This window comes from Neofelis nebulosa, chromosome 2, assembly GCF_028018385.1.
Source record: "Neofelis nebulosa isolate mNeoNeb1 chromosome 2, mNeoNeb1.pri, whole genome shotgun sequence".
NCBI classification, from domain to species: domain Eukaryota; kingdom Metazoa; phylum Chordata; class Mammalia; order Carnivora; family Felidae; genus Neofelis; species Neofelis nebulosa.
In genome coordinates this window covers 55,991,991-56,017,312 of record NC_080783.1, presented here as the reverse complement: position 1 = coordinate 56,017,312, position 25,322 = coordinate 55,991,991, and the positions used below count along the sequence as shown (strand labels likewise).

At 39.9% G+C, this 25,322-nt stretch overlaps 1 protein-coding gene across 2 annotated transcripts in view; it reads right to left on the bottom strand.

The window, feature by feature from the left end:
- Positions 1–25,322, bottom strand: part of PDE11A (phosphodiesterase 11A) — a 375,452-nt gene that overhangs the window by 173,033 nt on the left and 177,097 nt on the right. For both annotated transcript variants that reach the window (XR_009256998.1, XM_058712978.1), the window contains exon 6: positions 13,785–13,917. Coding sequence is in view for 1 of the 2 variants with exons in the window: in XM_058712978.1 (XP_058568961.1) it covers positions 13,785–13,917 (133 nt within the window). In the remaining variant the exon portion in view is untranslated. The remainder of the gene's footprint in view (positions 1–13,784; positions 13,918–25,322) is intronic.

The following is a 25,322-nucleotide window of genomic DNA, read 5'->3' as shown; positions in this document are numbered from 1 at the left end:
ACAACCTTTCTGGAAATAGATTTACTGATGTGTATCCAGAGTCCAAAATGTATAAATACCCTTGACCAATTCCTAGGTCTAGAAATTTATTCTATGGTAATTATCATAGCTATACACAAAAGTTTACATATAAACGTATAAATCATACAATTACCAAAGATAGTGATATATTAGAAATAACCTGAATACTCAACTAGAGGGAGTAGGTTGAGTAAACCATAGCACATCTACACAGTGGAATATTATCCATCTAATTTAAATCATGCTATAGAAGAATATTTGTTAATGTGGAAAATTTTAACATCTTTAGTGACAAGAGTGTGGGTGTCTGTGGGTGTACAAACACTTACTATATACATTGGAAAATCCTGGAAAAATTATAACCAAAGTAGTCCTCTCTGAATTGTTTGCCTATGGGAGTTTTTGTTTCTTTACTTTAAAAATAATCTTTACTTTTTAGAACAGTTTCAAGTTCACAGCAAAATGAATGCAAGTACAGAGAGTTCCCATACATCTCTTGCCCCCACACATGCACCTCAACATCTCTCAGGACCAACATCACTCACCAGAGTAGTACTTTTGTTACTACTGATGAAACCACACTGATACATCATTATCATCCCAAGTCCACAGTTTACATTAGGTTCACTTGTGATGCTGTACATTCTATGGGTTTTGACAATGGGGTCATGACATGTATCCACCATTAGAGTATCATACAGAGTAGTTTCAGTGCCTCTCAAATCCTTTGTGCTCCACCTGTTCATTCCTCCATCCATGTTCAGATCTGGCAACTGCTGATCTTCCCCCTGCCCCAGCTTTACTGAGGTAGAACTGACAAATTTATAACATGCTTAATGTGTACATCATGATGATTTGATATATGTATACACTGTGAAAGTATTCTTTCGTTTTTTTTTTTAATTTTTTAAGTTTATTTATTTATTTTGAGAGAGACAGAGTCAGCACGAGTGGGAGAGGGGCTGTGGAGAGGGAGACAGAGAATCCCAAGCAGGCTCTGTGCTGCCAGCACAGAGCCCGATGTGGGGCTCAAACCTACAAAGCTGCAAGATCATGACCTGAGCTGAAACCAAGAGTTGGACACTTAATTGACTGAGCCACCCAGGCGCCCCTGTCTTTGGGAGTTTTTAAATTACTGTTTGCGGGTGCCTGGGTGGCTTAGTCGGTTAAGCGTCTGACTTCAGCTCAGGTCATGGTCTCACAGTTCGTGGGTTCGAGCCCCACATCGGGTTCTGTGCTGACAGCTCAGAGCCTGCAGCCTCCTTCAGATTCTGTGTCTCCCTCTCTCTCTGTCCCTCTCCTGCTTGTGCTCTGTTTCTCTGTCTCTCAAATAAATAAACATTAAAAACATTAAATAAATAAACAAATAAGTAAATAAATAAATTACTACTTGTGTTTTCTAAATTTTGGATAATGAATTACTTTCCCATAAGGGAACAAGTTATTTTCTAAATAGAACTAGAGTGGAACAATAGTGTCAAATTTTGCAGAATAGTCAAACAGGATAAGCACCGAAAATGGGCTCTTGGATTTAGTAGCACAGAAGGATAACTGAAGGCAAATATAGTCAGGGCAAGAAGGGATGGGATGAGGATCAGAAGTCAAGTGGTTAGTTCTGAAGGAGAGGGAGGCCACACTGAGAGTGCAGAGCTGCATTGATCCAACACTAGAGGCTTACATGGGCTGAGCACAACAGGAGAGGAGAGGCAACAGAGGATGTTGAAAATGTCTTTTTTTTTTTAATGTTTATTTTTGTGTGAGAGAGAGAGTGTATGTAGGGGAGGAGCAGAGAGAGAGAGAGAGAGAGGGAGACAAGGATCAGAAGTGAGCTCTGTGTGGACAGCAGCGAGCCCAATGCGGGGCTTGAACTCACAAACTGTGAAATCATGACCTGAGCCAAAGTCAGATGCTCAACTGACTGAGCCATTCAGGTGCCCTGAGAATGTCTTTAAATCGTTCTCACTGTGGCTGAGGGAAGGAAGTGAGGCTGGGACTAATTGGCTATGAAAATAAGGAAGAGAGAGCAGTAATGATCAGCATGCTTGAAGAGCCCAGCAAGATGGGAGAGAGGGAGGGGAATGGCAGAGTATGATGAGGGTGAACTTTCCAAATTGAAGATCATTAGGGCAATCCCCCCACTTGTCTATCTGTAGCAATGCTGTTGTTTCTAGAAAGTTCAACTAATCCAGGTTGATTGTATAACCATATGAAATGGCAAGGGCTGGGAGCACATATCATCCCCTGCAGGGACTGCAGGAGAAGAGCACAAAATGTCTGAAGAATGAATACCAAACAAGGATGAAGAGGAATAAGAAAGTATGAAGGAAAGAATCATCTCTGTTCATCAAAGAATCCCAGGTCTCCAGATGATATCAGTCAATGGCGCTCAGAAATATTTACTGCCCTCTCAACCCCGACCAAGGCACTAGAACTCTCTGTCTCAATTTTGTCATCAATATTGATCTTGTGCAAACCAAAATGTCAACATTGGCTATCTCCAGATTTTGGTATTGTAGCTGATTCTCATCTTTTTTCCTTTGTGCTTTTTCTTATTTTCCAAGTTGTTTTATAAGAATATGAGCATGAGGGGCGCCTGGGTGGCGCAGTCGGTTAAGCGTCCGACTTCAGCCAGGTCACGATCTCGCGGTCCGTGAGTTCGAGCCCCGCGTCAGGCTCTGGGCTGATGGCTCAGAGCCTGGAGCCTGTTTCCGCTTCTGTGCCTCCCTCTCTCTCTGCCCCTCCCCCGTTCATGCTCTGTCTCTCTCTGTCCCAAAAATAAATAAAAAACGTTGAAAAAAAAAATTTAAAAAAAAAGAATATGAGCATGAAAGGGTTTCAAAATTTGTAAGGTATCTTACAAATGTAAATATTACTGAGAGGAATACCTGCCCCCAAATATCCACCCCACTATTCTACAAGGTCCCCACTCCATCATTCTCAGTTTAAAACTCACATCATTAGAGTCCTAATTGTTAGACCATATGAGACTAAGCAGCCTTTCTAGAAGGTTACAATTAAAATAAACATACTATCTGGTAGTGCCTACTTCTTTCCAATTAAATATCTGTATACCTAAAAATTTTGTCTAGTCTGTGTCCTGATTTGGTTTTTCCAGTTGATGGATCTACTCAGAGCCATCAAAACACACTTGTTACATTTTCCAGCCTCTCAAAGGTGGTCAAAGGAAATGTTAAATGAATCGGTGATAATGTAACACTATTCTTTAATATTCAAAATGTTTCCTTTCCCTATAAGGATATGTACAATTTAAGCTATAATCTAAAGCAATACTTTATCCCTCAAATGTCAATCTACCAGTGAGAAATTCTGGTATTAGGACAAGCTGAGGGAGACGTTCTGAAGTCAGTCCCTTCATTTTCCCAAAACTAAGTAGAGAGGCAGTTTCTTTTTGTCTACCTTACCTACACATAAGATCAGTCCTAATGGCTTCTAGAACATACCTACAAATGATTCCTTAAATTTCTGACAAAAGTACTCCTAAAGAAATAACTGACCTTTGGGGTTAGAACTGAGGCATTGTCTTCATCACCTATGTAGCAAAGTCTGTTGTACTCTTACAACCATGGGACCCCTATACTGGTCTTCATTCAGCAAAGCTACCCCATTCTATACCTTAATTCAAGTCTTAGTAATCCTCCTGACCTTTTTGCGTTCCTGGTCATCTGGAATTCTTATATCCCACCATCCAATCTTCCCTAGCAAACCCTACTCCCGGGAAAGGATCTCAAACTGGCTTACACTGAGTATCAGCACTTGAGAGATTATTGGTAGCAAATGCATTTCAGCAGGTGCACAGAGCTCTATCTCTTAATGGTTTCAATTTTGCACATTTCCCTTTGTCAGGAGCAGCAGAGCTGATAGACCATGAGGCGTTATAGAGAATAGACAATGAACTGTCCTCCTGGGCTAGCACTCAGCATTTCAGATTGTGGGGGTGCTTTGCTATGAAGATCTGACAGGCAAAATGGGCTTTAATGCTTTAAGTCAAAGGATCTTAGAGCCCAGAGTCCCATTATCCTTAAGTGCTACATGACGAGGGCAAGAACTATTGAGTTGTCTTCAACAGGCTTTGATAAGAAAAACAAAACAAAACAAAACAAAACAGAGAAAGAACCTCATGTGGGAAAACTCATGGGATTGAAGCGTGACGGACTTAGGGCCATGACACCTTAGATTTAACTGTGTAACTGGGCATCAGCCACCATGGTAGAGGAGATCTGGGTGCTGATGGGTTTCTTACTGCTCTTAAATTTGTAACAAATACATTTGTCACCAAATCATCCATGCAGAAGGCGTGTCCTACATTGTAGTTATTTTCTGCCATCTCCCCTGTGCCAAACCTTTTCTATTCAAATGTTGGGTCCAATTGTTCATTCCTGCTGCAGGCAGAGGACAAACTTTGCACTTAATGGCTCTGAAAATTCTCCCCATAACAATACAAATGGGAGGAAATACTAAATTAAGCAATAGAATATTATATCTTATAATGACTAAATAACGGCTTGTTGTGCATTAGTGTATTTGTTTTAGGGTATTCTTTTGAATCTAGTATGAAAAGAAGGGCAGAAAGCTTTGCAGATAATGCACTAGAGTGCAACTAATTATTGGAGGATGAATTCATAAGCACAATGCCGGCTAAAAGCAAGACCAGAATAACTGTTTCAGGGTATTTGTAAATAGAGTATGCGCTCTAAGAAGCCACCTGATACAACAGCAGGTCATCTGAAAACGCACTTTATGTACATGCTGTTGGCACAGTCTCAAACGAGTATCTTAGGATAAAATCCAAGCAACACTCCATGCTGACCAGGGCAATAGAAAATAATCCATCTAAATTCCCCAAAGATACAGTAAGACAAGTTAATTTACTTAGATCTTACATTATTTCAATTCTAGTTTTGAGTAATAGTGTATAGTTTTTAGAGGGCTCACAATAGCCTGGCAAAATATAATTTCACATCAGATATAAAGGGTCTAAAATTTTAAAATATCTTTATAATTTTGCCTGATTACAAAAACAATACAAACCCTTGGGAAATTTTTAAGTAAAAATAAAATCAAAAGCTCTAATCTTTCCATCTCTATCATGGCAACTATTGACAGTTTAGTATAAGTTCTTGCTGATCTTTTCCTACAAATATACAACGTGCTTATGCATCAATTTATGATATATTCAATAACATATCATATAATCATAAATAAAATATATAAAATGTTCAACAACACTTAACAATAATGACTATTTTTTTTACTTCTTGTGTGTCTATTTATTTATTTATTTATTTTAATATGAAATTTATTGTCAAATTTGTTTCCATACAACACCCAGTGCTCATCCCAACAGGTGCCCTCCTCAATGCCCATCACCCACTTTCCCCTTAAGTACTAAACATTGTTCCAGTTGTTGGGGAGATATCAGTGAACAAAACCAACAAAATTCTCACCTTCATTGTGGTTACATTCTAGCAAGAGAAGACAGATGGCAAAAAATACAAAAAAATACAGAAATAGATTACATGTTAGGAGGTGTTAGGAATTACAGAGAAAACGTAGAGCAGGATGAAGGGGACTTAATATCAAGGCTGCCAGGCTTTACTAACAGGTAACATTTGAAAGATGATTTTAAAGAAGTGAGGATGGGAGCACGCAGATACTGGGGGAAGAGAATTTCAGATGAGGGAATAGCCAGTGCAAAGGCCCTGAGATAGGTGTGTGAGTAGCATGTTCTAGAAATAACAAAAAGACCAGTATGGCTGGAGAAGCAGGAGTAAGGGCTGGGGTTAGATAAGAGGTGCTAGATTGTGTAAGGGCATTGTAAACATCTGAAAGAATTCTGAGTCTGGCTTTTACTCTAGTGGCATAAGGAGACTTTGAAGAGTTTGTGAGCAGACTTTTGATATGCTATGACTTGAAATTTAAAAGCATCTGGTTATCTGGCTATTGTAATGAGAACAGAGTGCAAAGGAGAAGAGTGGAAGCAGAGATTAAGAGGCGATGGCCATGAAATAGTCCAGAGATGAGGGTGGCTTGGACTTGGGAAGTAGCAGTTGAGTGGTGAGAAGTGGTCAGATTCTGGATAAATTTTGCAAATAGAGCCAATTGGACTTCTTGATGAGTTACATGTGCCAAATGAGAGAATCATGCCTATAAAATTTTTGTCGTAAGCGTCAGGAAGGATTGAGTTGCCTTAATAGAGACAGGGAAACAGAGAGAGGAGTAGACTTGGAAGAAAAAAGGTTGTGGGCTCTGTTTTGGACATGTTAGGTTTGAGGGGTCTGATTGAAAAATATGTGTATATATGTGTATGTATATATGCACATATATCATTCTATACATTATTCTATACACACTTCTTTGTGTTTTTTTTTTTTTCACTTGTGGACATTTTTCCATATCAGGACATAGGGAAGATCTTATGGGATAGAGAGATTTTGTGTGGGTGCAATTTTCATCATTATTATAGTATGGTAGGCAGAATGCTAAAGATGACCTCTAAGATTCTCACCTGCCACCTTCCACTTTGTACATATCTGGCATAATCCTCTCCACTTGAGTGTGAGCAGGACTTGTAAATATGACAGGATAATCACTTCCTTGATTAGGTTATGTTATGTGGCAGAGGTGATGGGACAGCCACTCTTGTGATTATGTAAGTCACCCCTGACATTATGTAAACCTCTGTCACAGCCAACTGGAGTGAGATTCTCCTGTTGGCTTTGAGCAGGTGAACCGCCATGTTGTGAGAGGGCCATATGGCTAGTACCTAAGAGCAATCTCCAGGAGCTGAGAGAGACTTTTTACCAGCAGCCAGTAAGAAAATGGAAACCTCAGTCTGCAACTGCAAGGAACTCAATTTTACCAACAACCTGAATAAGCTCTGAAAAGTGCCAAAGTACAAACGAGAATGTCACCTGACTAACACCTTACTTTTAGCCTGTGAGACCCTGGAGCAGAGAACCCAGCTATGTCACGCCCAGATTTCTCACCTACAGAAGCTGTGAGATAATAAGTAGGCGTTTGTTTTAAGCTGCTGAATTTGTGCTGACTTGTTATGTGGCAATAGAACATTAATATACATGGTATTCTGTCCAATATCTTTAGGAGCCAAGCATGGGTACTGCCTCGCAAGGAGAAAATGACTGGGAAAACTACAAAGCCCACCTACATGATAACCCATGAACATGAGTGCTTCTTCAGGCACTATAAATAAATATAATTAGGTATATATACATATTGGTCTTCCATTCTTTTCATGGAGGATGTAACAGAGTCTTGTAACAGAATAAACATATCACAATCTTCATAAGGTGGCAGAATTTAAAGCTCAGAAATTTAGTTCTGGCTCTGTGAGTATCTTATATAACCATTCTGTCATAAATTTCCACCCATAAACCAGAGTCTGGCCTTACAATCATGCATGCTATCAAGCACAGCAGGCGCTACTCCTAAGAGTCAACTCAAACAGGCAGACAGAAGGCAAATAATCACTGTGGCTTGCCCTCTAAGTTGCTCTGTTTCCCACAAGGAGGGAACTCCATTAAATATTTAATACAATCACAAAGAGAACACCCAGCAGGAGGACAACTATGATTATTTGCCCCATCGCCTTCACAGCAAGCTCCTGTGGCACCTGGGATGGGCTTTATATCACATTAAAGATCCCTTTGTAGTTTCTATTAAAAGGAAGACCAACAGTTTCGAAACTGAGGTTTCAAAATAAAGATCATTCTCTTGCTGTCTACCTTTGGGCAGAGTTTGTGAGGACTTCCCAGAAGTTATTATAAGGCATGAAAGACACCAAGATTGGAAATCCAGTTTCCACTTTAGCTGTACAGCTAAGGCAAAGCTTGGTAGGATAAATTCTCTCTTATTAACAGGAAATAGCCACTGGCATCATGAATCTCCAAACTGACAAGCTTCTCATGTTAGTCTAAATTGGAGAAGAAACTACCAAATGCACACAAGAGGACGTGCTATGGTTGGCACCCAGTTAGAGATCTGAAGAATCCACAAGATGGTTCCCGGGGAGAGTCATTCATCAGTGCTCTGGACAGTTTCATTCAGGGAGTAGGGAACACTTCCCTAGCCAGTGTCAATGATCAGGAGCATCCATTTGGGCTTAACATGAACAAAAACTAAACTCCTATTGTATTACGCCATGGAGATTTTGGAGTTTATTTATTGCCCTAACTGATACAGTGGTTTGAACGTAGGCAACAGGGCTATGTTTGAAATATACCAGTGTAATTGGCTTTTTAGCTATATGTTTTAAAGATTGGTGGGTTGTTGGGGATTGGACTGTGTGGGTAGCCCCTGAAATTTGATCATCCTTAATGTACCTTGCAAATCTGGCCTCAGGATGTCTGGCCATTCTTTTGAAGACCCGTCTTCATATTGCTGGCTCCTTTAGGGGAAGAGATGATGACCATCTCCCAAGATGCATCTCACAAGACATGCATCTAGCCGTCACCACTTTGTAACTAATGCCTATTATTGTTCCTCCTCTGAGAAGACAAGAAAAGACCTGGCTGTCTTGAAGACCTACAGGTTGTCAGATTAGTGCCACCATCTCTTCTTCACAGTCAACAATCACCCTTAACTCTCCTCTTTGGCTACAGACTTTCATCTTCCTTCCCCACTGTGCCTCCAGATGAAGAGGATTGAAGTTGGCTTGTCTTTAATCAAGGTCTGCTGGTCTGCAGCTCTGTGTAAAGGCACCCTCATTTAGAGAAAAAGACCTGCTACTAGCACCCCACCCCCACCTCCAAATAAGAAACGAGTCCTTAATCACATGAGTATCTTCACTGACATTACAAAATATTGATATAGAATTTTGCATGTTACAATATATACTCAAGTAGTATGCCCAAGATGGCTCAGCTGGTGAGGGGAGCTTACAGGACAAAAAGTTAAGTTGGCTGGCCAACATTCATGTACCTCTGTGGATAGAAAAAAGATGGAGTGGTGATTCCATTGCCCAGGCAGCCCCTTACCAGCTTAGGGAATTGAAGTTCCTGTAGGTTTTGTGCCCTGCCTTGAGGAAGGTGTGTGGCCTTAGGTAAGTCACTTTAGCCCTCTGAGTCTGCTTCCTCAAGTGTAAATTAAAGAAACCTCAAATATTCCTATTAACTGAAAGTTGACACATCTACAGTATGAAACCTCAGGATAAGGCCAATCCAATTTTCAGTGTTCTATCCCAGGACATTATATTGTCTGATGAATTGGGTCCTTCTTCATGTTCAGTGAAGAGGTTTCAGGTTGCCAGAATTAGCCACTGAGCCACTGAGAACTTTAGGATAGATAAATGTGTTTCTGGCAAATTTAAGTTCATTATATGGACTTATGTTGAGAAAATCTGTAGGAAAAATAGGAAATGCTTTAAAAAAGATTACCCATGCTACCTCTCTGCAAAGTATCATTCTTGTTAACCAGCTTCAAACTACTCAGGGAAGTCAGTGAATATAGAGAACCAAAAAGCAAGCACTTTTTCCAGTGAAGAAAACTCTGGGAGATGCTCCCTTAATCCTGGCTTAAAAAAATCATTTCCTTATATTCTATCAGTGATAAGTAACTACTCAATTATGATTACTGGTAAAAATTATGGATCCACATGCTAGCAGACCAAGAAGAGAGGACTCAAACCTTTGCAGGAAGACAATGCAATTCTAAAAGTTACCCTCTACCTCTTTGATGATTACAGAATTACTGTTAGTGCAAGAATGAAGCATATTCATTTTGTCATGGTAATTTTTTATCTTGAGGAAAATACTTAACACATTAATAAAAAATATTTATCTGAAATGGTTGTCTTTATCTTATGATCTACACCATCTTACATCAGGCTTCATGGGGAGAAGGTTGGGGCCTCTTAGCCTCTTGGCACTGTGGCTCCGTCTGGAGTCTGATTCATTATTAACATAAACAGTTGACACCTGTCACTGAGGCAAAATATACTTGAGAAAGGAGGAAGCCTAAGCAGATAAATAATGTTGCTTTTCTTGGTATGATACATAACACACACATGCATACACACATGTGCCTACATACACACACACACAATACAACATACACACAAATTTGTAGGACATATCTACTAAATGCCTCTCTCTCTCTTACCTCCAACTGCATTAATTCCTTTCTATTTTTTTCCTTAGCATGAGAAGGGAAACATAACTTTAAATTCCAGTACCATACAAAGAGACCATGTAAATATCATATATAATGCATCTCCAGATTTGCATTTGAAATTTGGTTATTAGGTGTGTGACAGACTGAAAGCATTTTAGGTGTAAGGACAAGAAATAATGATGGTCTAAGTACATGCTTTATTTTATCAGAGGGAAGAATGTGATTTTACTAAATAGTCACTGCTTAACCTACCACAGTTTACTGCCTTCAGATATCATTGCTTCTAACTACTGGATAAAAGCATGATATTTTGGGGGCACCTGGGTGGCTCAGTCAGTTGAGCCTCTGACTTCGGCTCATGATCTTACAGTCTGTGAGTTCGAGCCCCGGGTCAGGCTCTGTGGGACAGCTCAGAGCCTGGAGCCTGCTTCAGATTCTGTGTCTCCCTCTCTCTCTGACCCTCCCTTGTTCATGCTCTGTCTCTCTCTGTCTCAAAAATAAAGAAACATTAAAAAAAATTTTTTTTAAAGCATGATATTTTTTATGCCAAATCTCACATAACTAACTGCTGCATTTTTGCTCAAGAGTCCACCTTGTTCTTTTTATAGATCAGTGGAGTAGGCTGCCTTATCGGAATGGACTATAAGCAGAGAAAAATGTAAAATGGCTGTATCACTAATCAGGAAGAGTTCTGGTAAGAGTCTGACTGTAGACATAAGAATATGGTCTATCCAAGATCACTATAATAAGCAAGAAGTTTTCTTGAGATAGTAAATGTGCTTGCTACATGTGCTGTTTTTGTAAGAAAAAAAAAGGGCAAGGGCACCTCTGTGGCTCAGTTGGTGAAGTATCCAACTTCGGCTCAGGTCATGATCTCATGGTCTGTGGGTTCGAGCCCTGTGTGGGGCTCTGTGCTGACAGCTTGGAGCTTGGAGCCTGTTTCAGAGTCTGTGTCTCCCTCTCTCTCTGACCCTCTCCTGTTCATACTCTGTCTCTCTCTCTCTTTCTCTCTCAAAAATAAATAAACATTAAAAAAAAAAAAAGAGCAATGATTGGACAAGAATTTTTCCTTCCCTGATAGAGGTGAAGATAGCCTAGGACCCAGCATGTCATTCTCAAGATATAGACACTACAAAAACTCCTGTATGTGTGCACTAGAGACATGTACGAGAATGTCCCTGGCAGTTACGTATGTAAAAGCAAAACACGGAACCCAAATGTCCATCAACACTATAGTGGACAAATAAAGTGAGGTTTATTCATACAGTGGAATACTTGGCAGCAGTGAAATTAAATGAATGAATTACAAACTCCTATGACTTAGGAACATACGTTAAATGAAAAAACAAGCCACAGAAGAATACATACAATATAATTTAATTTCTATAAATTTCAGAGAAACACAAGATATAATGACATATTTGGCATGGAGTCAAACATATGCAATGAACCTACACAGAAAAGCAAAAGAGTGTTAAATTCAAATTAGGACAGTGGTTACCTCAGCAGGGAAAGTAAAGGAGAAAGTACTAGAGAAGATCAGTACAAGTATTCAAAAGTAATCATCCTGTTCTTTTCTTAAACTGGGTAGTGGGTGTTCACTGCATCATGTTTTGTTATACCTTAACATACAGCTAATGAACCAGCTTTTTAAAATGGTGTAAAAAAAATAAAATGGTGTAATTTTTTGACTCCTTTTGCTTCCTCAGAATTTGACTTCATGGTTCAAAGCTAAGACAGAATAACATAAATCCATACCAAATTTAGCACTATGATTTGGGGTAGGAATCAACCCATCACCCCTTGACATCTAATCTCACATGATGGCTTGGTAACAAAGGATTGGTAATGAATGATTTTTCTGCATAGCAAGGCTTGTAGTTTGTTCAACTATTACTGATGTCAATAAGAGGATACTGAGAGTATTCCTTCATAAAATTGTGTTTAGACATCTGTTCTTCAGTATTTTCTCTCTAAAAGCAAGGAAGAAAGAAACATGGCCAAAGGCAAATTTCATCGAATTAGTCCTAGCCCAATCATAATGCTAAAGTATACAAATATTGAGCTCTATCAATCATTTCTGCTCTGCTAATCACAGAACCAAGGTGGTGTTATTCTCCCTCAAAGGAGGACAACTAAAGGAGCTTTGGGCTGTGTACTTCCCTGAGGAAGGTAACTCAAAGCTCAGAAATAACGCATCAGAACTGAAGAGACCTAGAGGGTGGTCAGCGTGGGGACAGCTCAGGGGGAGCATGCTGCAGAGACACCCAACCCAGACTGGGAGTTCATGAAAGGATTTGCAAGGTAGGAGCAGCTGAACTCTATGCTTAAGAATGAATAGAAACTACTAGAGGACATAGCCTGGGGGAAGAAAGCTCCAGGCAGCTACAGAGAGGTGCTGAGTTTTGGGGAGTCTAAAACCTCCCTGCAGAGATCTGAAAAGATGACACGACTAAAGTTCTAAGTTTGGTTTAGACTGAAGCCCCCTGCCACATCGTGACCCACCCCAGACGTGGGACAGCACAGGGCAAGGCTGAGGGGGAGGGCTCTGGAGTCCAGAGGCTGAGACTGAATCTCTGTCTCCAGAGTCATCAACCAGCTCTCATTTCAGCTTAAATGTTCAGTTCTTATTGCTAATGTATCCTCCGTGCTGTGGCCACCGAAGTGGTGTGATCTTCCTAAAATACAACTCCTGTGTCTCCCTGATTAAAAACTCAACTACTGATTCCCCGTTGCCCAGGATAAATACTCAAACTTCTTAATGCAGCTTTCAGATTGGAGCAATTTGGCCCCTGCTCCCCTCTCCAGCCTCATCTACCTGGTGCTTCAGCAGCATTAACTCACCTCAGCCCCCAGCCCTCCAACCCCTCAGCCCCCCCATCCCCCGGGCCCCATGCTCTCTCAGCTTTGCCTAGAACACATCTCCACCTAAAACTCCTGCTACTCTTTAGATCTTCACTTGGCAATATAGAATAGGAAACGTGTAATTTATTGAATACACACACACATGCACACACAAAGATATTTTATAAGTTCATGTAAATTTGTCTGTATGATACTGTAGACACTTAGAATTTAAACACCTGCAAGTCTAGGTTGCTTTAATATATTCTGCATATAGCACAATGTGCCTTCAAAATTAACATTAAACAAATAACAAACCAATTTACCATTTCTTGGGAGCAATTTTTAAAAACATGGTAATTGTTCTAGCATCTGTTGGGAAATAACTATGTTATATCCACATTTTTATTAATAACTATTTCATAGTTTAATATAAACTATCTTTAATATAAAATGTTCATGAATTAATGCATGGGTACATGCAATATAATATGTACCCAATTGTAAAGAGCATCAAAGTAATACATAATAGATAGCCATTTTGCCACAAATCAGAGTAGAGAGAGATTTTTCTGTTACTCAACAGTAGACAATGCCAAAAATCTGATCACAGGGGAAAGACGCAAAACAAAAAACAAACAAAAAAAAAACCTGCCAGTTAACTCAGGGGTGACTGTGATGTATACGATGTCCCTTTTTTGCTTCAACCAGCAAACCATCGCCAGTGTGACAACTGAACCTTAAGAGTGCAACCAGAGAATTCCTCTTACCTCGGCATCAAAGCGAGGATCCTGGTAGGCATCGCTGATGTTCACCGGGAGGCCTGTGGAAGCCACTAGCTCGGCAACACTGTTATTTATAAGCCAGTCGGAATATGAGGATTTCTCCATGCTCTCTTTGAAACTATCAAAACCAAAGCAGGCAGTAAGAAAACAGAGAAACATAAGTTTGTTTGAAAGCAAATCTTATAAAACTATACTCATAGTAAGATTATCTATCCTCCTTAAGAGGGGATAAGTGACTTCAGTCACAGAATAGCAGGGTAATTATCAGTAGCTACTTCAAAAAACCTTGCCCGGGATGAGCACTGGGTGTTGTATGGAAACCAATTTGACAATAAATTTCATAAATTAAAACAAAACAAAACAAAACAAAAAACCTTGCCCGCTGTAATGTAAAATAATCAAATCCATGGGAAGACATAATAGATTCTCCATGACCCAGAGAACAACTCTAGGTTGTATTTAGGCCAAAGCAGACAGACATAAAGTAAATAATCAAGTAATGACCAAACCTGACTTGAGGATGCCAAAACCCTGGCGTAATAAATTCCCCTGCCCTCCCCGGCCCACACCCCTTAACTAAGTGGACTGGACGTGTGATATCAGGAAAAATTAAATCCCAGAATGGAGAAAAATCAGGAAACAAGTTGAGAATTTACAAAATTGTAACTGCAGCAAAAGAGCAGGTCTAGACCATGGGTAATCTTAGTACTTATGTAAAGGTTTTTGTAGCATGTCTCAGAGTTTCTTAACAAAAGCACATTTCTACTTAACAAAATCTTGCTGGAAAACCTGTTTTAATTCTACTGACCCCTAACAGGAATAATTTAAATTATATCCACATTTGATTTCAACAGGAATTTTATGCTAAATGATTTTGTGAACTTTCCCTTGTATCACTTTCACTGTAATTGCCAAATTTACAGAAATGCCATAAGAATTAGTAAGATTCCCTACTCCCTCTCTCCTGTCCATCATTTCTTTCCCCAAATACATACTGAGCACTGCCAGGAGCTATGGAATTGCAAAACTGAGTACTGTTCAAATTAGCAATATCAAGGAAAATTTTCGCGGAGAATATTAGATTTGTGGCTTTGCAGGTGATAACTGAAATTACATAAATGAATGCTGGTATACCAGGGCAATGTTTTCCCAACTTGGTTCTGTGGAACCCTGGGTTCCAGGATATGTGAGTGAGTGTACCACAACGAGAATAATAAGAATTCTACTGACTTTTTAATCTAAACTACCTTATATGGAAGGAAAACACTAAGCCCTGTAAATAGTCATTGTTACTCTGCAGTAATGTGCTTGCATGGAATTTGGGCCCTACCAAGAATTTGTGGCATGGAGAGGCCACCAGATGCTTGAGGAAGTGGGAAGCACAGAAGTTCTTTAGCAACATTAATAGGTGCCATCTGTGATGACGGCTGGTCTGTGTCTGATAAATGTAACATGTATTTGTGATGATATTCATCCCTTACTGCATATCAAACATTACTAACACACACGTTTATTCCCTATGAATCTCTGGCTGTGAGAAGTGGAAGTTTTAATGAAAAGCTGGGTCTTATATTTCTCATATGGTGTCTAAATCAAAGAAACGAAAAGACTGAGGACTTCAAAGATAAGATCAAGCCCTTATTTCCTAAAACAAACAAAGGAACATCAACAAAGTCCATGTTTTATTTTCTTTGCTCTATTATACCTGTGAGAAGGGAAATTTTATGTTGTGCTGCAATGAAAATAAAATATAGGAGGAAACATGATAATGTACCTGATATGAGGTTCCAACTTAATGAAGCCATTTCTAAGTTTATAAAAGTGTGTGACTGAATGCTTCTCATTTCTTACAGTGATTAGTTGGTCTATGAACTCACTTTGAACTATCTGGGTACTTTATCCCATTCTACAGTTTTTAAAAGCGTTCTGTGATAAAACAGTGTGGAAAGTGCTGACCTGGAGTGCCCTGGGCAGAAGGGGTGCAATGGGACCCTGGGGATGAGCCACAGAAGAACCAGAGAGAAGAATGGTTGGGGCAGGCAAAGGGGCCAGTGGTGAATGCTCTAAGGAAGGAACCAGTTTCATCAAGTGTGAAAACCTGTAAGCTGGGTCTTTCAGGATGGGCAAGTGAGTTCAGCAAGGAGAGACTGGGGTGGTGAGGAGGAAACAGCAAGAAGAAAGATACGAAGGGAAAAGAGTACAGTAAGTACAGTAACACTGAGTAATCCCTTAAATGAACAGGTCAGGGCTTAAAGGTGGAGGCTTTGACCAACGGGCTTCAAACTTAGTCACAGGCAATGGCAAGCTGTTGGAGAGTACTGAGCAGGGAAGTGACATGATTTGAGATGTGACTTTAGAAAGCTTCAGGAAGCTTAATCCAGGAAGCTTAAACAAGGAGCAAGGAAAACTGACTGAGAGAGATGGAAGGTAGACCAGCGAAGTTGTGCCGATGGGAGGTGATGATGCTGGCCCCTCAGGAGATCTTGCAGAAGACTCCGCAGGGCTTGGTGGGCAGACAGCTTGGCTTATGTTCTGCTTGTGTGTGTCTGTGGCACTATTAGAAGTGAGTTGGTTTCAGAAGTGGGAGATGGGGAACAATAACAGACCTTTTGTGAACCTGGAACATGTTACTCATTGTTGAAACTCCAGGAACAAAACCCATATAAGATCCTTAGGACTGGAAATACGATAGAGTTGGGATTATCTTCGAGGAGAATACAATGGATGAGATTGACCAGGGAGAGAATATGCGGGAAAATCTGTATCTAGGGGAAGGAAGAAGAAAGGCAGTAATAAAGGTGGAGGGGAGAGAGAAGAAAGAAAAAGGAGGAAAGCAAATTTATCATCACCCAAGTAGGCTAACGGCCTGGCTGGATGCTTTACCTAATTAATTTGTCTTGTTTTCACATAAATCTATGAGATGGGTACAATTCTCTACATTTTACAGATCAGAAAACTGAGGTTCAGAGATGCTAAATAATTTTCCTAAGTGGAGATAGAATTTTCAGCTAAGCATGACTACAGAGCCTCAGATTATTCTGTTCATTCTGTTGCCTCTCAGGGAAGGAGTCAATGTGTAGGAGTTGAGCAAGAATAGTAGGTTGTCACCTAAAGAAAAGAAGAGAGTGGCAGTCAGCATCACGGGGAGTTTAAAGGAGACACTGCAGATCATAAACACTTGAGTCTGAGACTGCATGCAGTCAAAGGAAGAGGGAGGAAAAGACATTGGATTTGATCATCCAGAGCTGTAGGTCACTGCTTAACAAAATTCCCAAGGAAGATGTTGAAAACTTACTGAGCAGGGGCTCCTGAAAGACTCATCCTAAATCTAAAACATGCTTAGAACTGGGGTTAGTTTGGGCTGCATATGTACTGCAATCACTCTAAAATTATAGGACAACATGGGGTGTCTGGGTGGCTCAGTTGGTTCAGCGTCTGACTCTGGATTTTGGCTCAGGTCATGATCTCATGGTTTGTGAGATCAAGCCCCAGGCGTGGAGCTTGTTTGGGATTCTCTCCCCCTTTCTCTGCCCCTCTACCACTCACACTTTCCCTCTCTAAATAAATAAATAAATAAATACAAACAAACAAACATTTAAAATTGTAGGTCAGGGGCGCCTGGGTAGCTCAGTTGGTTAAGCATCCGACTTTGGCTCAGATCATAATCTCATGGTTCATGAGTTGGAGTCCCTCATCGGACTTTCTGCTGTCAGCACAGCAGACTCTCTCCACCCTTCCCCACTCTCTCTCTCTCAAAAATAAATAAACATTTTAAAGAATAAAATAAAATTGTAGGACAATGTAAATGGGTCAATTCTGTGCAAGGCACTCTGCATAAGAGAAGTTGAGGTGGTTTCTAGAAAATATAAACTATGGTCTCTGGCCTTACAGAGGTTGCCATCTACTTGGGGAAATGAGAAATAAACATACTGACATTTGAACAATGCACAATTTAAATGCCCAGTTCAAATTCCAAATGACAGGGGCGCCTGGGTGTCGCAGCTGGTTAAGTGTCCGACTTCGGCTCTGGTCATCTCACAGATCCTGGGTTCAAGGCCCACGTTGGGCTCTGTGCTGACAGCTCAGAGCCTGGAGCCCACTTCGGATTCTGTGTCTCTCTCTGATCCTCCCACACTCACACTCTCTCTCTCTTTCTCTCTCTCTCTCTCTCTCTCTCAAATATAAATAAACATTAAAAAAAATTTTTTAAACCCACAAATTTCAAATGACAAATTTGTCACATGGCTGTGTCGACTAGTTGCCAACTCAATTGTACCAGTCATAAATGCAAAAGAAATGCAAAAGAAGTGAAGGGAGGAAGAAACCACCTCAGCCGCTATAATCGAACTAAGGCTCCAGAGGGAAGGGGAGGTTTTAATCAACCTATAGCTGCAACAGTGCAAACAGATTTTCTGAAAACCACCTCTCCATTTCTTCAGTTTAATGTTACACAGGTACATAAACTAAGGTGCAGGGCGACAGAATAAACTAAGGTGCAGGGCTCAGAGAGACAGTCAGGAAGGATGATTGTCACTCTTAGTAATTATATCACATTCTGGCTTTTACACCAATTCAACCTTCCAAATCTTAAGTTTTTACTATAATACAGAATCATGATGTTGAGTTAGAGCTCTCAAAACCTTGCTTTTTAAGATTTATTAAAAAATTTTTTTTAATATTTATTTCTTTTTGAGAGAGAGATTGAGACAGAGCATGGGTAGGAGAGGGGCAGAGACAAAGGAGACACAGAATCTGAAGCAGGCTCCAGATTCTGAACTGTCAGCACAGAGACCGACACGGGGCTCTAACTCATGAACTGTGAGATTATGACCTGAGTCGAAGTCTGACACTTAACTGACTGAGCCACCCAGGTGCTCAAACTTGCTTTTTTTTAAAAGATGATTTCTGTTTTATGAGTAAGACCATGAATTTTAGATCAGATCTATCTGATTCAAATACCTATTTTGCCACTTCCTAGGCAGTGATCTCAGACAAGTTACTTACACTTCATCTGTAAAATGGGTATAATACTCCTACTTAGTTATTGCTAGATTAAGGTAATAATTTATACAAGTGTTTAACATACTATCTAGCCCATAGTAAACAGTCTTTTTAAAAGTATCAACTTTTTAGCAACTTCTAGAGTAAATTCTGCATGTGACAGTACCCTTTGTACACTTCAGCAACTAGGTATTGTGAATTTAATCATAAAGGAAAGGGCTCAAGTTGTTTCTTTTTCTTGAGGGACACATTTAGCTTAAAGGATCAATGCTTTCATAAAGGTCCTGTGGGTCAACTCCTTCTGATTTATGCAGGTCCTTTTATTTTGTGTGGTTTCCTTTCCTTCGATTGATTTCTGTTGGAGCAGAACATGGTAAGATGGACACAGCCATGTGTGGTAATGCAGGTTCTGCCCCGCATGGGGGTGCCCTGTACAAGGAATGAATGGAGGGTGACATCTAGCCTAGTTGTGCATGTTGGCTTTGAACTGCATCCATCTAAAGGAAGTACTTTTTCTATTTTCACAGAGATGCTGTACGGGCTGACAATGGTCTCATTTCAATCTCTCCGACAAATGGACAGCTAATATTAAATTGATTACCTTTCATGACCGGGAACTCATTACCTACAAAAAGATTCCATTCCATTTTGTGGCAGCTCAATTTACTTTCTAATAATCATCCTTTGCTCCCAGTCCCATGGTTTGTAGATCATGGATCTCATTACCTGACAGCCCTTGAAATATCTGGCAATAATAACATGTTCCCCACAGTCTTCCACCTAAGATCATTCTTTTCCAACCAGCTCCAATTCCTTCAGGTACTCCTGCTCTGGCATGCCTTCCTTATTCTCACCATCCCAGTCCTAGGTGTATCCCTGCAGATTAATTGCCCTTTGGAGTATGAAATCCAGTCTAGAATAGTCTTATACATGGGATCTGAGCAGGATAGAGGTGGGATGACCATCACCTTTGTTCCAGATCCTGTTCCCCCCAAGAAGAGTCAAGGTTGGTAGTTTCTAACAGGTATTACTTTTTTTTTTTTTTTTAATTTTTTTTTTCAACGTTTTTTATTTATTTTTGGGACAGAGAGAGACAGAGCATGAACGGGGGAGGGGCAGAGAGAGGGAGACACAGAATCGGAAACAGGCTCCAGACTCCGAGCCATCAGCCCAGAGCCTGACGCGGGGCTCGAACTCACAGACCGCGAGATCGTGACCTGGCTGAAGTCGGACGCTTAACCGACTGCGCCACCCAGGCGCCCCAGGTATTACTTTTTTTTTAAACTCATTTTATTTTTGAGAGGCAGAGAGAGACAGAGCACGTGTGGGGGAGGAGCAGAGACAGAGGGAGACACAGAATCGGAAGCAGGCTCCAAGCTCTGAGCTGTCAGCACAGAGCCCGATGCAGGGCCCGAACTCACGAACCATGAAATCATGACCTGAACTGAAGTTGGACGCTCAACCGACTGAGCCACCCAGGCATCCGTAACAGGTCTTATTTTTTTAATAGGTTGTTGGAAGCTTAAATTAATATCCAAAATTGAATTGACCAATTTTATAGGGACCCCGATGTGACCAGAGATATCAAAGGCCAACAAATCCAGCACTAAGATTTTCAATTTGGTCTAGGACCAAGATAAGGAGAATTACTGCATTTTACAAATATATCAATAATTTGATTACTCTGTAGTTTGTGGGTGCAAATGAGATCATGCCAGTTGAGTGGATCTTAGCTGCCATGTGCGTAACTGTAAGACCACAGACGCCTCCAAGTCCTCTCCCTACTCCTAGTCTCTAAGGAGACTTATTCTTTCACTCAAGGCCCCTTGTCAAAGCATTGGAAGCCACTTAAGGGAAGCCAGACACTTGAGGGTACTAAAGCTTCATGGAGTAAAGAAGGAATACTCTCCCCCAAGCTCTGATAGCATTTAGGCCCCTAGGTCCTAAAGCCATACTGCATATGTCTACACTGTCACAAGTTTTCTCATTGAACAGTCCCTTTAGTTTCTGCCCATACCCTTCTCTGTATAGGCAGGGAATAGGGCTGGGATGACCCTTCTTTTGGCAAAAAGAAAAAGACACTTATTGATCATCTCATGCAAGTGGATGTCTGGTGTGACTGTTGGTGGATTTGCAAATATTTTGCCAAGACATTTACTGCGCACCAACCAGTGCACCACAGAGAGAGGAAAAATGTCTTAAAATTCTATATGACATTCATTTGTTCTTGAAAAATCAAAAGTTTTGATAGACCATTAAAATATTTACAAAGTTTGTTTGTTTTAATATCTGTCCATGTTTAATACCTTCTGGTATGCAAGTCATAACGCTAGTTTGACTCCTTTGGTGGGGATGTTAAAATAATTCTGACTTAAAAAAAAAAAAACAGCAGACAAAACAAGTCTTTGAAATAAGAGTCTTAGAAAAGAAAATAAATACCTAGGTTATCACCTAACTTCAGTGAAACTTCCTTAAAAGGTAAAAATTAACCACTAAGCTCATTTTAGCTCTTTAAAAAAGTAGACCTCCCTAAGATCAAAATTTGTTTAAAATAACAGGAAAATTGTAAAGAGGTCCTTTACTTGTATTTTACTAGAACCAGGTGCATAGGAAGATGCAGGTTTTTAAGTGAGTTTCCTGCCAAGGGATGCAGTTTAGTCTTCTTGCCCAGTGGTATCTTGCTTCCAAATATGAGACTCCCACTGACTTCAAAGAGAGGTTCATGAGCTCAAATATTGACTGCGGAAGGATAAAAGAGAACTGCCCTATTATAGAAAACACATAATTCCTGAAATGCGGCTGCCCCTAAGTGAGGGCCAGTGAGGTAGATATAAACCTCAGGACAACAAGTTGAAGGGTAGTAGAGGAGGCAAATCAATACAAGTAAAACAAAACAAGACAAAATAAAATACCCCTAGACAAGTAACTTCACCATCTTCACTTGTCTAAAAAACCTCTCTTGGCCAAAGATTCAAACATGGAAAATTATACGAAAATAACTCAAAACTATTTTTCAGAATTAATTCTCAAAACGAGTCTCTAAAGTAGAAGACAAAATATCTGAATAAAATAATGTTAATCATTAGACTGTATCTGTATTGACATTTTTGTTCTCAAGACTAGAGTTTAACCTTCACTAGAGACTCCCAAGACTTTGCTCTTTGAAGAATGACCATGGGCTGGGCCCCTACTAAGTGCTGGACAATTCTGGGGCAAGTCTGGCATGAACATACCCACAAGAGTCTTTTCCTTTTTGCTTAAAGAAGTTGGCAGTGGGAACCCATCTGCATATGGATGGTCAGCTCAGTACTGCCCCTACCTAAACAGAAAGAGGTTATAGGAAGAAGCTAAAGGGGTCACACCTTTGGGGAGCTCACAAACAATGACAATGGTTTGTGATAAATGCCCCAAAGGAAAAATACACAAAACATTACCAGACCTGAGAAAAGAAGGATCAGTTTTGTTTGCGTTGGGAATGGTATTTGGAAAATCACTTCCCAAAAGGAAGTTGGTCTAAGCTAGTTTTTGAAGTAAAAGGTCATCTGGAAGAGGAAGAGGGTAAAAAGAATCCAGACAAAACCACAGCATGAGGAAAGCTTTAGAAGTGTGAGGTTTTCTGTATTGATATGATAAATATTAGAGCTAAAACTTAGGATACATGGTGGAAGTGATCATCACCAAGGCTACAGTGGCAGAGGCCAACACATATACTGTGTGGTTCCATGCACACAATTTGTGTCCACAACCAAATATATACTAATGATCTTCAAATCTACACCAGCAGCCCAATGAATCCTGACATCCCTACATACATATCCAAGCATTTTCTGGACACTTCTTCAAGGTCATCTCCAGGCACCTCAAATTTAACATTTTCAAGACTACACTAATACATTCTCCTTGACGTGCTATCAATGATTAATGAAAACTGTGACCATTAACTAAAAATATATCACTAAATATATAACTAAAAATATATATTAGGAGCAGAATGTTTCAACACAGACACAGTCTATTTTCTCATTGTCAAGGGATTCTCAATTGCCCTCTGATACCTTGAGTATTATCCAGTGGGGGCAGGATTCAGAAAGGCGAAGAGGCAGGAATTCCAAGAACTCTTTAGGACAGATATTTCTTTTTTATGCTTTGCAAACAAAAATTGATTTTTGATCTGTAGGTCATGCCTGATACTATTTGCCATTTTGCTTCACAGGCTAGAGGTCGTTCTGAACTTTGGATCTCAAAGAGAAACTCCATTCCTTACTTTTTCTTTTCAGGTAAATCTATCTAACCTTGGGTCCTTCCTGAAGCCTCGAGCTCTGCAACATTATTTGAAGTTGTCTTTCAATTAGGAGATTAAGGAACTAAGTCAATACCAGTGGGACTCAAAGCTAGCACCCCAGCAGGAGAGTCTTGAAAACCCAGAACTGGGACATGAATAATCCCCTACTGGCTTCAGTGTATCTTTGAAGGTTACCAAACAAACCTTTTAGTCATAAAAAGTAGTGGGGGAGAGTGTAATTAGCAAGCAGAGTTAGCCTGTCAATTCTCGCAGTGTGGCAGGAGAGGAAGATGCTCTAAGTTGCAGAAGTCCCTGCAGCTTATCGTGACCTGTTAATGGACCTACATTTATGGTCTTGCCTAAGGACACTTCATCACACTCCCATTTCTCTCATTTTAGGCATTCCCTAGTTATTAGAAATTAAGACATGGTAACCAAAGAGTACATTTTCTATCCTTCATTTCTTCAAGTTGTACAATTAGAATGATGAAATTTATCACCCCCAGGAGTTGGTGTCACTTTGGGGAAGAGTCTTGTGACTCTTGGATGGGTGTCAGATGGCATCACTGTGAGTGGCTGATGTCCACAATTTAGCATCGTATAGTGACAACTGCTTGGTTTCACAGCCAAGCAAATCTGGAGGGGGGTTATCATATCTTGGTCTAACATTTCATAGTTGTAAGACTACAGATAAAATTTTAACGACTCTTAGTTTCCATAATGGAAAATAGAGGAAATAAAACTCATTTTACAGAGATGGTTTAAGGATACAATAATGCAATGTTGAAGAATGCATGGCACACAAAAAGCTCTCAATAAATATCAATTCCTTCTCTCACATAGATTTTTCTTTGTGATAGTGTTTTATTAAATACACCAAGGTGAGACATGCTCTGTTTATTTAACTGCTTCTTTTCTGGGTCAGGGGAGATGTTAACGGTTTTTGACTGTGTCATCATTGTCATATATGGAGACTTGCTGAAGAGAAAACAGCAAAATTGTTGATAATAGAACTAACAGTTAACAATCCTATCCTGCTAGATGTTTCAAGTAGCCCCATCACATTTCTCTGTAGGGGAGCTATGGCCAACTCCATCTATCTGCTCTTCCATCTTTGAGGGCATACCTTCCCAACAAGTCCCGGGCATATGTCTGCATGGCAAGAAAGGAGAAGTGGACTCAATGTGTTAAAATATTAACTCAAGAACGTTAAATAACAGACATACAAAAGTAAGTGAGTCAAACATAAAAACCAATCATTAAGGCTTTCAAGTTGCCAAAATTCTGTGTACTGCATAGCATCAATCTAAGAGACAGCTGACCTACATAAGTTACTTTATTATGCTTGATCTCAGTACTTATTCATGTGCCTTGTTGTTCATGGAACATTTGTATAGCTTTCATTCTCCTCTGTGACAGTTTTACTAGAGTGACAAGCCCATTGGTCCAAAATAAACAGGGGTAATGATAGGGTTTGTCTTTTATTTGAATCTTCATGTTCGAAGGCAGGAAAAAGAGAAGACAGAAATTACATATGTTTAAGAGGTAAAGGTTAGATACTTGAGAAATATGTGTCTTTGACTTTCTTAAGATTTTGGAAGATACACAACTTCATTACAAATGTTTCCTCTCTTTCACTGATACTTAATTCTTATAATTAGCATCATGCAAATGGTGCATGGACACATACAAGACTAGGGTCATGGAGGGTATTTATAAAAAAGGATTTTTGAGGGGGAAACATGCAAGCCCAGAGGTATCAAAGTGACATGGCTCCCTGAGAGGTATGCTGAGGTCAGGCATAAAGTGTTTCAGAGGAAACACTTTAATCTCATAACACTCTGCATATTTTTAGAGAAAGGAAGCAGGAAATATATAGCTGATTCTGTAATAATAGAACTTCATGGTAAAGAACTGGTCTTGATACCAAGAGAGAGCCTCAGAGTTCAGTCTCTGGTACCAGTCTTGTCTTCAACTTAGCTTAACTCAGATATGCTGAGACATCTCCTCACTAAACAACAGAAAGGGGATAAAAATGAGCCTCCTGGGTTATCTGCATCTTTCTTCTTCAATTAGCAACATTAAATATTGACATGATGAGGTTCAGCAGCCCTGAATTTGCTAGACAGTAGATATTAAAGAAGAATGCCCTAAGGTTTTTATATTAAAGGAAGTTAGTTATACAGCAACAAAAATCAAACCAAATCTTGCTTCTGTTCCAGGATGACTGGTGGTTCTGT